The 15306-nt window shown below is 41.5% G+C and overlaps 1 protein-coding gene across 6 annotated transcripts; it reads right to left on the bottom strand.

Moving 5' to 3' along the window:
• Positions 1 to 4053: 4053 nt before the first annotated feature.
• deaf1 (DEAF1 transcription factor) lies at positions 4054 to 14741 on the bottom strand. 6 transcript variants are annotated; one of them, XM_030424867.1, is made up of 13 exons: positions 14289 to 14741; positions 13236 to 13333; positions 13002 to 13128; positions 12242 to 12391; positions 11737 to 11876; positions 11546 to 11611; positions 10863 to 10907; positions 10567 to 10753; positions 10107 to 10247; positions 8118 to 8407; positions 7876 to 7932; positions 7687 to 7773; positions 4054 to 5603 (listed from the first exon to the last, which is right to left on the bottom strand). In XM_030424867.1, exons 1-13 carry the CDS (start codon positions 14479 to 14481, stop codon positions 5502 to 5504), a joined length of 1683 nt encoding a protein of 560 aa, XP_030280727.1. In that variant the 5' UTR covers positions 14482 to 14741; the 3' UTR covers positions 4054 to 5501. The 6 variants fall into 6 exon arrangements, with proteins under 6 accessions (XP_030280727.1, XP_030280726.1, XP_030280725.1 ...); XM_030424866.1 differs by having other exon boundaries at positions 7687 to 7776; positions 14289 to 14740; XM_030424865.1 differs by having other exon boundaries at positions 7876 to 7974; positions 14289 to 14738.
• Between the last annotated feature and the right edge of the window lie 565 nt (positions 14742 to 15306).

Genomic DNA, 15306 nt, shown 5'->3' with positions numbered 1-15306 from the left:
CTGCTTTTTGTGGGGATTTGTGAGGGATACAGACAGAATAGCTGTGGTCTGTAGCTGAACTTAAAGAGGTCCGCTTGAGTTTCAGAAACATGTTTCTCCACATCTACACAAATTTTATAGTCCAGAAAAAAAAAAAAAATCTGGAGCTTCACAGCAAAACTGTGCTGCAGCATTCTCCTACACAACAGAAGCAGATATCAACTTGTTTTAAAATATAAAAAAAAAAACAACTGAAAGAAATCATAAAACTGCTTCATACAGTTCATCTCCAGAAGCCTCAATGATCTCAAATTGATGTGAACAGACGTTATTTACACCCTTGATGTGCGGTCAAGGTTGTGCACCCACTTCAGACAAGAGTGTGGGCCAACTCTGAGGTTGCTTCTGGCTGCTCCTGGAATAGGACGGGTCTATATTTGACTCTATGCAGGAGTATTCACAATATATACACCTATTACCCAAATTTCAGTGTCTGTCCTAGAAAGGCTGCAGCCAATCATGTCCCCATCTGTCCATATAATCCAGGGAGTTTGCTGAACATGGGACTTTTAGTTGGTTTGTCAGCATTATTACACAAAAACTACTGAACAGATTCTCCCCCTGTTAACCTTTGGTGCTGATCCAGAAAGGAGCGTGTCCAGGATTTTTTTTCTCACATTGCAAAACATTTTCTCAACTTTAATGTTAATTGATCAGGGAACAGTGCTTGGATCTTTGTTCGTTTTCTTTTCCGCTTTTTCCATCAGGGTTGCAGGATGTTGCCGCTTTTTTTCCCCCCTGGGGGGTTGCGGGGCTTACTGGGGCCAAATCCAGTTTGACTCATGGGCGAAGGCCAGGGTACACCCTGAACAAGTCGCCAGCTCATTGCAGGACCCTTACTGATGGCAGTGGCTTTTATATAAAAGCTGGCAAAGGATGAACAGAACACACAAATCTATCTGCTGGAGTCTAGCAGGAGGAATGATGCTGAGTTTTCACTCTGAGACCAGAGTTGGATAAAAATAAACCTGAAATTTGTATTTCACAGGGTTCCAACTGCACATCAGGAGCAATTCCAGGGTTCAGTATCTTGCTCAAGGATACTTCGGCATGTAGCTCAGTCCCACCCCAGGGGATTCGAACCAGTGACCTTCCGAGCCCTGGTCCACCAGCTCTACCCACTGAGTTACAGCCACCCCAGTGCTTGGATCTTGATGAAAAACATGTAGGTACACTGTTTTGTGTAGGTGGTTGGTATCTAATAAGATACAAGTCAGAAAGAACAGAAAAGGCAGTGATTGTCTTGCTTACTTGCAAAGACCGTCCATGGTTTGTAGGCAGTCTGAGAATCCAACGGGTTTCGACTGAAAGAGTCTTCATCAGAGCATGCCATACAAATTAGACTTTCTTTGCAAGTTCAGACAGTTACTGCGTTTTCATTTTACCCTTGAAGAACACCAGATTTTTTTTACATCAGCATGACTCCATTTAATCCTGACACAGTGAAGTGTCTTTTTTTTTAAGTGATATTGGATTAGGCTTGATTTGATTAAAAGGGACTTTTGGGCATTGACCAAGGTATGAGTGCCATTCTAGTATTCAAGCATCACAACTGTGTGTCTAAAGAACAAATTCAAACAACTAAAGCCTTTTCACTTTCTGTGCCAAACTTCGGGGCGAAATCAACGAGGAGCTAACTTTTCACACACACAACGACGAGCACGACACCGACACACCTGGGCTCGAACTGTGTAGCTTCCACCACATCAGATCTGCTCAGCATGTTCCAGAAAGAGTCCAGATCGTGCAGATTGTCCCTGCAGGGTCTGGACCTCCACAAAGCCTCAAAGTCATCTGAAAGATCATGAAAGTTTGACAATGTTACGTCAGAGACAACAAACAGACGTGAAGCTTTAAAAGCTTCTTAGCAGATTTTCGTCAGAGTCAAAAGGGCTGAGAGCTCCGAGCAGACTGACAGCAATACACACACACACACACACACACACACACAAAAATAATGCAGTCCCCCTCAAATGCATTAAAGCTAAACTCACAAGCCTGTCTTGAAATTGTAATAATCAGAGAGTGCATATATTAGTATTCAACTTCGGGAGGAAAACAAAAAAAAAGTTTCTTCAAAACTGAAGTAAAAAAAAATACTCAAGTAAAGAACAGATAACTACAGAATCTACATAACTACAGTAATAATGTATTTGTACTTTGTTACCTCCCAGCGTGTCGTGCAGGTGGGTGGGAGTTGTTCCTGATGCTAACCAACATGGACAGCATCCTCCTCTCTGTCACTGCCTCCAGAGAGTCCAGCTCAGCTCTTCCTCCCTTCCCTGAGCCTTCTCTAAGCAGCTTGTTAAGATTGTTATCTCTCAACCTCACGCTCCGTTCCCACCACACGGCAGCATCAACGGCAGCGCCGGTTACCGCAGACTGTTAGATCATCTGCAGATCCTAATGGAGACGAAGAGGGCCTCTGATCAGCTCTGGCTCCTCATTGTAAGAGGGCCCCAGGAGCACTCCATTCAAGATGGACGTCCTCCCGCTAGATAGATACAGGGGTCGGGTCCTTTGTCTTCCTAATGTTAAGCTGCAAGAAAGAGCTCCTTGATGTGCTTCAAATTGAAAAGATGGGGAGAATATCCAAAGCAATTACTCGACAAGTTTAGCTGAACTTCAGCATTTTGAGTTGCAGAAAGAGAGAATTTCCAACTAGAAAGACTTCCATTTGAAAGAGACTCACTTGATCATCCAACAGAATGTGTACACAGCATGTCAGCAGAGCAGCAGCTGCTTCAGTCCTCCATCAGTCAACACACAAATCAGGTGCCTGTCATAAGTGAATTAGTAGATGGAAAGAAAATTAATCACCTCTTATTTTGAAAATACATTAATTTCAGTTTGTTTTAAGCAAAAAAGGAATAACAACAATTCTTTGGGGTTTGGGACTGTTGGTTGGACAGAAGAAGCTGTTTGAAGCGACCCTCCAGGCTCTGAGAAATCGCACTGAGCATTTTTCACAGTTTTCTAGTTTTGTTCTAAACATTACTTACTTTCTCGAGGCACAGTCTAACTCGTGCACCCACTTCAGATGGGGTGCGCTTACACTTTTTGCTTTTAGACAAACAGCTACAGTGAAGATCTCATCTTAAAAAAGGCTGAAAATAATGTCTTTTCTAATCAATTCTGGTTTTCCTATAATCAAGTCCCCAACTACTTCAGTTGTTTAAGAGAATCCTGCAATGCTGTTTTGCTATGAAAGGGTTTTGTGGACTATGAAACTTTACCTCATTTCCACCAGCAGGGGGGTGAGAAGATAATGATCATGATTTTTACTTTTGGGTGAGCATGCAGAATGATCACAACAAGCAAAACCTGTCTCATCGTTCAATTGAGCACCTGACTCATATTTTAAGGTAGAATTTAAAAATTGCAAATCTGTTAAAAGAGACGTTAGAAGATGCTGCAGCTTCATCTGTTAAAAGTTTCTAACATTTACAGTTGGCTGTTAATGTAGGAAATGTCTGGTCCTGCGGAGGTCCACTTCACTGTCACTGAGCAGCGGCAGACACCTGAGCGCCGCTGGGACTGAGACACAGCAGAATCAAATGTCATCATGTCTGAGGTGATTCCTCAAGAGTCGCTCCGACAGATCACCTGACTGGTGACCGTCAGAAATATTTAACAGCCAAACTCTGTCTGCAGCTGCCAAACACGCAATAAGTGCATATAAAAGCTGGCAAAGGATGAACAGAACACACAAATCTGTCTGCTGGAGTCTAGCAGGAGGAATGATGCTGAGTTTTCACTCTGAGACCAGAGTTGGATAAAAATAAACCTGAAATTTGTATTTCATTAATAAATTATCTTATTAAATAAAACATCTGAGGAGATGAATGTGGACAGAGAGACACAAGCCTGAGAGAAAACACAATGGTTGTTTTAAGGTCCAGTTTGTAATAATTATAGTTCAGTGAGGAAGCTGATTTATGATCCTTAATATGTGGTGACATCTCATAGAAAAAAACGCCCACTTTGTTTTTACTCATCATATGATTGTGAGAATTTAAATTTAAATCAGATTTAATCATTTCGAGACAGCCAAACTTTACAACAGTACATGCCCCACAGAGGGTGCTGATATACAGTATTTCATCCTTTTCAGATGCAGTTTAAACAGAAAACAAACAAAATAAATGAAACATGCCACTTTAATTCATTTAAACAATACAAATTTTAATGACAACTTTAGTGGCAACTAACTAAAATAATTTAAACTGCGCAATAAAATGTGCAACCTGTCCTGAACTTGGTTAATTTCTAAATTAAGTAAAATACAAATGTCCTTCTCTCTTTCTTGATTCCCCTGAAATCTGTCAAGGTCGAACATTAAATCCAGTAAGTGAGACACGATCTGACCAATCACTGAACAGCATTCAACTGCTCTGGTTTCTGGCAGGGTTGACATGCATCATGCACCATGGAACATTACATTTGACTCATCTAATTGAATGATTTAATTTTGCCAGCTCTGCTTTTGAGTTTTTGGTTTCAGTCCATCTGAGCTTCTCAGTTTGAATCTCAAATAAAAACAGAAAACTACGGAGCTTTAAAGTCTGGAAAAATTATAACTTTTTCAAATCTTGTTCAAAAGATATTCTCGTACAAAGACATAAAAGATGTAGACTTTGTCTTATCGGAGAATAAAAACATTTTAGCTGGAAGAAAACCCTTCAAAATGTCAGTACTCTTGATTCAGACAACAAAACGCTATCAAAGCTATACATTCTTTAAGACTCATAATAATAATAATAATAATAATAATAATAATAATAATAGAAACATATCATAATACCATTTAAAACAGACAACAAATCATGTATAAGTCATCTGTAAGTACTGGACAGGATGGGGAGGATATAATTTAATAACATCTTTTATTTTATTGATGTGTTTGACCTTTATTTTTCCAGGCCGGTGTCTGGAGGTTTAAATCTGTTTATCAGGAGTTAAAATGGCAGCAAAATAATGTTTCATAAAACAACAGAGAGATAACAGTCCTTGAAAGACGGTACAAAATATAGATCATCATTATCATCAGTGACTGAACTAATTAGTAAATTAACTGACAGAATCGTAAACATAATGGTTAGTTGCAGCCCTCAACTTTTCAACATCATTATCTTGTAAACATCATGACACAGTAGTGGTGAATTACTGCTGATAATTACTGAAATACTGATTCAGTTCAGATCACCTTTATGTGCAGTTCAGTAGTTACCCAAACTTCTCTTTAAAAAATATGAAATCAGTTTTTATAAAACAAGTTCATCTCTCAGGAGTTCAGAGACTCCTTTCATGTCCGTTTGAGGGGAAACTTTCACAATAAAAGTCCCAGAAGGAAGCTCTTAAGTCTTTAGCACAGACATGTTTACTGTAGAATGAGGACCTCCTGTTTGAAGACCTTGCTGCTCCTGTCTTCATGCAGACTGTAGGTGGGGCCTGCTGCACCTTCATTTCACTTTGTCCATGTCCATGGCTGTGATTGGCTCTTCCTCCTGAATAGCCACACCTCCTGCTGACTGACAGCAGGTGTGCTGATGATCCTTCCAGTCCTGCAGTAAAAAAAAACCAAACTGATCTGAGATTCGGTTCACAGATTCTCTTTTACAGATTGTTTAAAGTCATACATTTCATTATACTGTCATCATTAAATAAGAACCTGCATATGTTGAGCATCTCACAGCAGGAAATCAGTCCTAACTGGCCCAAAACTCTCAGAGAGACACATTTCGGTCCTACTTTTATTTCAGCTCACATTCAGGACCACTCCAAACGTATCCGAACCTGTTTGCAGTCAACAAAATGAAGTGCCGGCGGAGATAGTCTATGAAACGAGAAAACTGGTGACCTTATTTTGAGAAAATAAATTCATTTATTGATCAGAAGTTGGTGGTACGGGTGTTACATGCTCCCCCCCTGCTGGAGGTGAGATGTAGGACCAGAGTTTCAAATGAACCTTTGTTTGTGCTTCCTTCCAGGTGGCCCTAATTTGATTCAGGGTCTGTCTGTCTGTCTGTCTGCTGCTTCCACCCTGAGCTGCAACTACAAGTATTTCCTACCTGGTCTAAAATGTGTCAGCTTTGTCTCTTTAGTTTATGGAGTGTTTGGTGAGCCCAGTAGCCCTTGTTTTTCGCGGCTTTGTTTTTTAGTTGTAGTTTGTGTGGCCCTGGGTTAGAGGGGAGAGCCCAGGTCCTACGACCCTTTGTGGGTTGGTCTGGGTGTCTCCCCTTCCTTTAATTTCTTTTTTGCCGGCTCACCTTTTTGGTTACTAAATGCGTTTTCCTTGTTCAATAAATTGTAATTATAAATAATTGATTTAGGACTGTAACGACACACGTAACAAAACCGAAATCGCGACACTCAGATGCACGAACCTGTCTCGCGGTGTGAGAAGGCAGAATCGCGACACAAGTTCCTGTCCAGATCCAGCCCTATGAGTAACAATAAGTAGCCCCTTTCACACAGAGACGCCGCATTAACACCACAGGTGGTTCACCAATTCTCCGCCGATGGTCGTTCACTCAGAGCAAAGCACCACCGGAGTGAAGAAGAACCAGGAGAAGACGCAATTCTCCGCCGATGGTGATTCACACAGAGCGAAAGATCTCTGCCGTGAATTCACACAGAAAGCCTAAAGAGAGGTGACGGTAACGTGTACCCCCCTGTCAATCTCGCGGGACGGAGGCTGTTTTCTGAAAGTTCACTGTAGTCTCGGTCCGGAAGGCTGACGGTCGCAGAGTTTTTTTTCTCATCACGAACACTCGGTGAGTTAAAAGTTTTTTGCCGGTGACAGACACTGTTTTTCGGGCAGAAATGTTGCGAGGAGTCGGTAGGACAGGCGGGAGGACGGACACTTCTCCTATATATTTGTAGTATCTTTTTCCTCATATAAGTTGCCAAAGACAGTTACAGTTACTACGTTACTTTTGTTTGGTTCTGTAACGTTGCTTTGTGGGACATTTCTGTTTATTAAGTTGAGTGAGGGACCTGTGCAGTCATCAGACTGTACGACACCCCCTCCATATGCGCAGCTGGCTCATCCATTCACACTGGTTCAGTTTCCCAGTACTGCGCCTCTGATACTATCAGACAAGTTTCATATACAGAAGTTATTAAAATGTTACATAAATAAAATGTTTAATTTTATTCTAAAAAATCGAGGTTTGTATCTAACCGTGGGTCAAAAATCGTGATACAAACCGAATCGTGAGTTTGGTGTATCGTTACAGCCCTAACTTGATTATGTTGGGCCTTCTGGGGACGAGCTGCGTTAGAAGTCACAAGGATATTTTTTTCTAAATATTGCTGTTTCTGTCAACCTTTTTTTGACGAGATTCTTCAAAATGCGCATAAATGACCATGGCATAATAGCTATTGACTCTGAGCAAGATGTAGAGAACACATGCTGCCTATGCATTCATAGCTTTTCATACATAATCTTGGTAACTACTTAAATTTAAAGTACAGTTTTCTATATAGTTTAATTAACATACCTTCAAACACGTCTCCTATTTGTTCCCATGAGAGTTCATAGTCAAATTGGAGATTTTAGAATCAAACTTGTGTTCATGTATTCTGTTTCAATTAAAAGATAAACATGAGTTTAGTCCAGAGGATCGTTCAGGTAAGTCTTACCTTCTTCTGACAGAAGGTGGAGCAGTAGTTGACCTTGTGACAGCCCGTGCACTCACTCATGGCCACACGGCCACAGTTCACACACATCTGCTGCAGAACAGGAGAATGCAATTTGAAGAATTTTCAAGACATTACACAATATTTTTAGGAGTGTGTGTGTGTGTGTGTGTGTGTGTGTGTTTCCCATACATTAATGATGATCTCTGTGATTTCGGAGTTCCTCTTGACCTCCGAGTCCTCTGCCTGCTGAAATGAAATCTGGTTCTGAAAAGACTGGTTGAGACCACACTGACACACACACACACAAAATTATTGTCTATTACTTTTTAAGTCTAATCATGTGCTACAATGTACTTGCTGGTTGATGCTTGGTGTCTAAATCTGACACTATGTATGTCAGTGTGTGTGTGCGAGTCTTGGTGTGGACTTACCTCCTTCCTGCCTCCCTGACCTTTGACCCCAGCCGTGTCCCCTGGGGAATTTTTGGCCTGTTCGATCAGAGCCTTCAGCTGCTGGACGTTGTTGAGCAGTGTGTTTGCCAGCTCCTCAAGGTATAGCCAGGTGTTCTTCTGCCCCTCACTGACCACTGGCCCTGCACCCCCTACAGGCGAGACCTCCAGCCCGCTCACCAACCCCGCAGACGGGGACGCTGCCGCTGACACGGTCATCTTGGCCTGAACCGGCTGAGGAACCACGGCCAGCGCTGGTAATGCTGTCAGGACTGAGAGAGATGAAGAAAGATGTAGAGGGGTTATTTTGTGCCTGGAAAGGTGCAATACGTTGGATATGGCCAGGAATTGAAGGTAGCTCCATTAGAAGACCTGGTCTACATGTTTCTGAGGCTTACGTCAGTCCTTCAGCTATTTAATGTAGAGGCGAAGTATGTAGAATCGAACCGGGCAGGTGGTCTGTACAGATCCAGGTCACTGTGTCTGTGCATCCCCCATACATTTACTCCTGACCTACATACACAATATATTCCACTGACAGCTCGGAGCTCCGCTGAGAACAGACGAGTCCAAAAATAACTGCACATCCATCTCAGACTGCCTTTTACCTGTTCTGGGGAAAAGATGTATGTGCCCTCACAGGTAAATGGAGACATGTTGATCTCATCTGTGTTCAGATAATATTCAATCCTACTGGACCCTTACTTTCCCACTAATCTGCTGGAGTATTTCTCAGTAATTATCTAAAAAAGACGCTGCTATGTGACTTCGGAAGAATCATGTCACTTTGTAGAATTATGATAACATTTATAAAGTTTGTATAAATGGCGTAATCTTCACTGTTTCAGGTTGATTTTCTCACTAAAATGTTGGTGCGCTTGTCTGAGTGGCCTTCAATAACCTTTATACTGTACGACTAGTCAATGCTAACAAGTGTTTTTTGTTAACAAGCATTTTGTCCTGGGTTTTTTGTCTCTCAGGCTACAGGCTGTCCTGTTTTACGGCTGAGGTTTTAATGACTTTTCAGCAAAAAGTATGTTTTCTGAGCATTTTCTGGTCAAATATTATCATAAACAGCTTTAAATGTATTTTTATTCACTTTCACATACAATATTCCTCCTTAAAAAGATGCTAGAATATAAAGCCTATCAAAGACAACTCAAACTGTGCATCGCCATTTTTTCCCAAATTGATTTGCTTATGAATCACAAGTTCTCGATTTAATTTCAGATTCAAAGCAATATCAATTCAGTTAGGGATAATTCAGTTAAAATACCAATTCTGCTTGAATATTATAGAGATTCTGAGAGAACTAAGGCTGTAAATTGCACAAATAACCCTCTAACCTCAAGTGTCAATAAAAATATAACTGCTTCAATTAAGATTTGGAGGAAATGGTTTGTGGTTAAATAAATGTTGCATAAATGAACGGGGGATTTTTAAGTTTTATACATCTAATTATTAAAAATGCTGTAGTCAAAGAATGAGAAAGTGATAAAAGATGTATGCTTACATCTTTCCAAAAGTGAAAATAAGAAAAATACAAAAACGTTCCTGTTTTGAACAACCTTCATGGCTATTCCACTAAAGACTTCGTCTGAATGCAACAAGTCCCCATGCTTTGTTCCTTCCCCGTACTTCTGTAAAGTGCAGGTATTCTTACAATAAAACAACAATTACACAGTAAGATTTTCTTGGCTTCTCTTTATATGGAGTCCCCAGGTCATTAGGTTCTTTCTCTTCGGGATGTTAATGCTGCTTATTCATTAACTCCACCAACCACAGCTGTGTGCTTCTGTCCTGAATCAAGTGTCTCATCTGTCCAAACAGTCTGTCTGCTGGGTTTCATAAAATATATTGTGATTGTTCTGGACTTCACTGCCCCCTACTGTTCCCCTGCTGATCCAACAGCTTCATATTCTGTTTATTTTAAAATCTGATAGACAGTATGATAACTGGGAAGGAGGATACCTGCTGTGCTGGCATACACCTCGCTCTGAGCTGAGCCTTCTGAGATTATGGCAGCCGCGGTGGCAGCGGCGTCGCCCGGTTGAGTCCTGTCAAAGGTTAAGGTGCCAGAGGTTGTAAACTGTCCTGATGGAGACACTGTGACTGTTGGTGGAAGACAGACATGTTAGACATGTTTAGATATGAAGTCAATGTTTAAACATTCACATTACAGATCTGAAGGAATCTCGAGGACTTTCAATAACTTTCAATGACTGATCATGTCTCATAGAGAGGGCACCAACTACTGAATGGACAATATGCTTAACACTTAATTGTTATTTAATCTAGAAGTACTTTAAAGGATGATGTCACTATAATTTTAGGGTCATTTGGTCAAGTGGTCAAAGGTCAAGTAAATAAAACTGTTTAATCTGTTACATGGAGTATAATTTTGCTTTTGAAATAAAATGATTTATCATACACAAACTAGCTTTTTCTTCGCTGCTCCTCCAACCATACATCAGACTGAGGTCACCTGACGTACATGTGGTCCCTGGAGCCAGTGTGATGTTTTTGGTGGCAGGAAGTTCCTTTTTGGGGAGAGTGACCGGGGGATCAGTGTCCTTCTTTCGTCTCTTGTATGGGACAAAGAGGCGGACCGGACCAGTCTGAACGGAGCAGAGAGGAGACAGAGGGATGAAATTCCTTCTTTATACCAGGTAATGAGTAAGAAAATAGCTCACAGGTTACAACAACAAAAAAAGTTAATACATTTACCATACTGATGTTTTCTGCAACAAGGGCCTCTGTGTCCTTTGGACACTGAAGACAGAGAAGAAGCGAAGAAGATAAACACAGAATGACTGGAGAACACAAACAGCATCAGATCATAACAATATACAGAATACCAGAAAATCCTCAGAGTAAATGTGATGTGTGATCAGGTGAACCAACACCATAACCCAATCAGAGCTTCAAACCCAACTAATCATGATCAAGAAGCTGAATTCTTCATTTTGGATTTCAGAATGAGGCCAAAAATGGTCTCAATGGCCTGTGGCTTCTTTCATCACCGCTGGGAAGGAAGAAATTTGTATGATTTGGCCCCTCAGATCTTTCCTGTAATGTTCTGTGGCCGTGTAAAAGAAGAAAAACTAAACATTTGGCTAAGATGCCCCTCCAGTCTTCATCAGGCAAAACACTAAATCCTAAATTACAGTAAGTATTTTGACTTGAAAACTTTCATCATGCATCATTAAAATGACAAAAAAAGTTTCACAAAAGTTTCAATAAATTGAGATTTTTTTCCCCTCATCAGTCATCATCTGTCACTAGATGTTCAGTCCACTGAACTCAGACCACAGACTGCCAGAAACTATGCAAAATAAATTTTAATCTCCCAGTTTAATAAAAGACAGCACTCAGGTTCTCTTAGACTGGTACCGTCCCTGCTGACTCACCCCTGTCAGGTCATCACAGCAGGCTGCACAGGTACAAGAGGCAGCGTGGGGGTTCAGGATACGCTCCTACATGTGTAGGAAACAAGGTTAAATGTCAGTTCATGCAAACTGACGGAGCTCTTTGTATACATAATACGTGTAGTACTATAACAGTTCAGTGTAGTAGCACAGAAGTATGATTGATGTAGTACCTGTATGAGGCAGAGCAGGGGTCTTCCAGCGTATCTGATGCTCCTCTTCCAGTCTTTGCTGCTCGCTCTTCCTGCCAGACCCTCAAACTCAGTAGGAGTGAACCACTGCTGGTTGTGTCTGATGCAGCGACCTTTACCTCCTGAACACAACACAACACAGGCAGTATGGCTAGTAACAAGAAAAATGACTCTATAGTACAATAGAGTAGTTAAGAGAGTTTTTTAAGGACATAGGATGTCTTTTGATTTAATCATCAGAACTAAAGATGAACTTTGCAGAAATATCTGGCTCCATGAAAAAAAAATCAAATATACATATAGTCAACTACAATTACCAAGCTAGATTTAAGTAAGAAACGTCAGAACATAGGGCTTAAAATTCTGCTAAGATTACCTTTTCAATTAAACAGGTTTACAATCTGCATCTTAAATTAGTTTATTTTTTGATTGTGGATCCGACTACAAAAGTAGTTCAGTAACAATGCTGACAGGTGTAAGTGTTCACCTGATCCTAGTCGGTTCTTGTAGAGGACTCCGCTAGTGTTCCTGCAGCGGACCGGCAGCTCGTTGTTGTAGACCGACGGGTCCCAGTTGTACTTGGAACAGGAGTCTTTGTCCTGAGGCGGAGTCAGGGGGGTGGGTGGGGTCTGTGGGCCTGATGAGGACGAAACAAATAGACAAATCAGTCTGAGGGACCTCACTGTCCTTTAAATCCAGGATTTTATTTGTGTTTTTTAATAGCCTGGTCCCTGTTCTTCAATCGTGGTTGAACTAATTCAGGCTAACATTAGCCAAATAATCCTGTTTTTACTCGATCCAGCAAATTCAGCTGTCTGACAGAAGTTACAGAATTGTTTTGGATCCTGGATTAAGTTATCTTGAATAACAGTGCGCCCTTATTTTACTCAGGTCAAATGAGTTGAGAATAAAAACCATGAGGAGCTGCTGTAACTGGCTGATTGCTGATTATGTGATTAAGCATGCATGGGGGCAATAAATTCACAGAAATAAACCTTACTTTATGTGCATTCCTGCAATGTTTTGGGACTTATTTTGTTCTACATTGTGCTTGGCAATGCTTTTACTGTGCAATGAATGTGCAAGAGACTTTTCAGTGATAATCATAATCATATCATCAATCAATCATAATTACAACTACTATTCAAGTGAACATATACAAACATATCCACATCAAAAGAACCGGGCCCCAGTTTAGTATGTACGCTTCAGACACAGCCAATCTCAGTACTGTAACACACACGTACCTGATGCGATGGCAGTAGCAGACTTGAGGCCTGCAGCCTCCACGATGCTGCCGTCAGTGTGAACCACGATCAAAGTGGCTTTCTGGGAATTGAGACCTTCACCCAGCTGAAGGGTTGTCCTCCCACTCTGTGACACACACACAATAAATACACTCAAAGAGATTGTGCAGCACGGGAGAAAGCTGAGCTGACTCTGTCTGCCAGCAGACGGCAGTGTGTGGGGATCTAATGTACCAGCATGTGTTCGGGTAGACTTCCTGATGTGGCAACAGTAGTAGTAAAAACGTTATCCTCTGCAGCCTGAACATCTCCCACCGACACAGCCGTCACCTCTGAACAAAAACAAGAGATTCAAATATGTTATCACTGCATACATCTTAACATCAGAGCATGTACTGAACCATAGCTACTACAGTTCTCCTGTAATGTAAAGATAAAATATCACAGCTAAGATCCCTGAAAACACAAATATGCTGCTAATGTATAGCTGATATTTAAATGACATCCTACATAAGTGTAGTAATCTTATTTGGTTTAAACATAGTTCAAATGGGTTTAGCTCTTTCCATTGTTCTCAGTGCTTTTGTTCAACTACTTATATTAAACTGCAAGTATCGCTGACGTCATGCTTTTTGCTATATTGCATTTATATTTCGTTTATGCTTTCTGCACACAAACAAGACTTTGTTGCCTTTGCATCCAGACATACAGACATGCACCTCATCCCTGCTGTCCTATATTTCATTCTGTAAAGAAATTGTGTATGTTCTCTTTCTTTCTTTCTTTTTATAATTATCATCATCATCGTCATCTTCATCTTCATCATCACTATTTCTTGTAAACATTGTGTTTACTTTGACCTTTCTGTATTTCGGTGTAGCCTACTTGTACAACAGAAGTGACAATAAACATGTTGAACCTTGAATGTGTCATTGCCAAGTGCTTTTTTAGTAAGAGGGGTACAAGCGCTGTATATATATGAGGTTTATGCTGCGAAGACGCTAAAAGTCTTTAACATGCACAACAATAAGCGGGGTTTGCCATCAGGGTTATTGTTGTGCACCACCAACGATGGTCGACAAACTTACTGAGGAGCTGAGCAGTTTCAAATGAAAATAGTTACTGATCTACGTTCATCGATCAGAAGTAATAGATTAAGCAGGCGCCTGTTTCGTCCCTGTTTAAACATGGAGTGAAGCTCCCTAACAGACATTATAATCACACTCCATGTTTGAGCGCCGCCCCGCTCAGCAGCGGCCTGCTGCTGCTAGCTGCAGCCCGCCTTGCCTGCGAATGCCGCCTCAGCCTCGTCTGGGTTCGGCAAGGACTCGGCTCCCATGTCGATGTTTCCCGGTTCGGCCATCACGGCCATCGTAGTGACTTCGGCCTCCGACTCGGTATCCGAGCCGTCAACCGTCTGCATGCCGATGGGCGGTTCATCCAGCCCGAGTGCCTTCGTGGCCGAGTCCGCCTCGTCCATTCTTCCGCCGAACGACAAGAGCCGAATGTGAACGAGCAGCCGCGGGGCAGAGCGGGGTCCGAGACCAGCCGAGTTCGACACGAACCGCAGGAAAACCGCGAACACGGAACCCGCTCACGGTACTTCCTCAAGTCAGCGATATTCTCAACGAAGCTAAAGCGCACGCGACGAACTGCACGCGAGCAAATCCGGAGAGAGGATGGCGGCTCGGCAGTTTGTTTTTCATGAAGTCTCAGGAAAGAGATGCGGCGGAGACAGCCGAGAGGACACGAGCCAGTCCGAAGCGACACACTGTGGCCGAAGCGCACGCATACAGTAAAGAACATGATAGTAAAACTTTCATTCCTGGGAGACATTGCTTTAACTGTTCAAACCCCAAGGTCGGCCAATTAGGGGAATTTAAAATATGCAGAACAACCACAGAGCCACTACTGCACTAATTATGAAAGATTATAGTCATATTTTATATCAAATTAAACAGCAGAAGCTGGGCTACAATGTGTAAAAAACATGTTTATGACCCAAACACAGCCCAAACACTACTCAAATAAACAACTAAACATCAAACTTCGAAGTATTCAAATAAACCTTGTGGTTGCAGAGATATACTCATTTTCTATGGATGTGCAATTTTCGAGCAGAGGCCTAGAAAATTGGCTTGGGGCTTATGTGTAGTCTTAATCTTTAATTTGCTGACTTCATTGTGAGGTGTGCGGCGATGGATTTAATCATTTATTTATTGGTTTATTTGACAGCCTTTATCCAAGTAGGTATTACAACCAAGGCATAGACACGGTACAACAGTTGACCAGATGTACTTGTACG

Source organism: Sparus aurata, chromosome 8, assembly GCF_900880675.1.
Source record: "Sparus aurata chromosome 8, fSpaAur1.1, whole genome shotgun sequence".
Lineage (NCBI taxonomy): Eukaryota > Metazoa > Chordata > Actinopteri > Spariformes > Sparidae > Sparus > Sparus aurata.
This window is presented reverse-complemented; position numbering and strand designations above follow the sequence as displayed.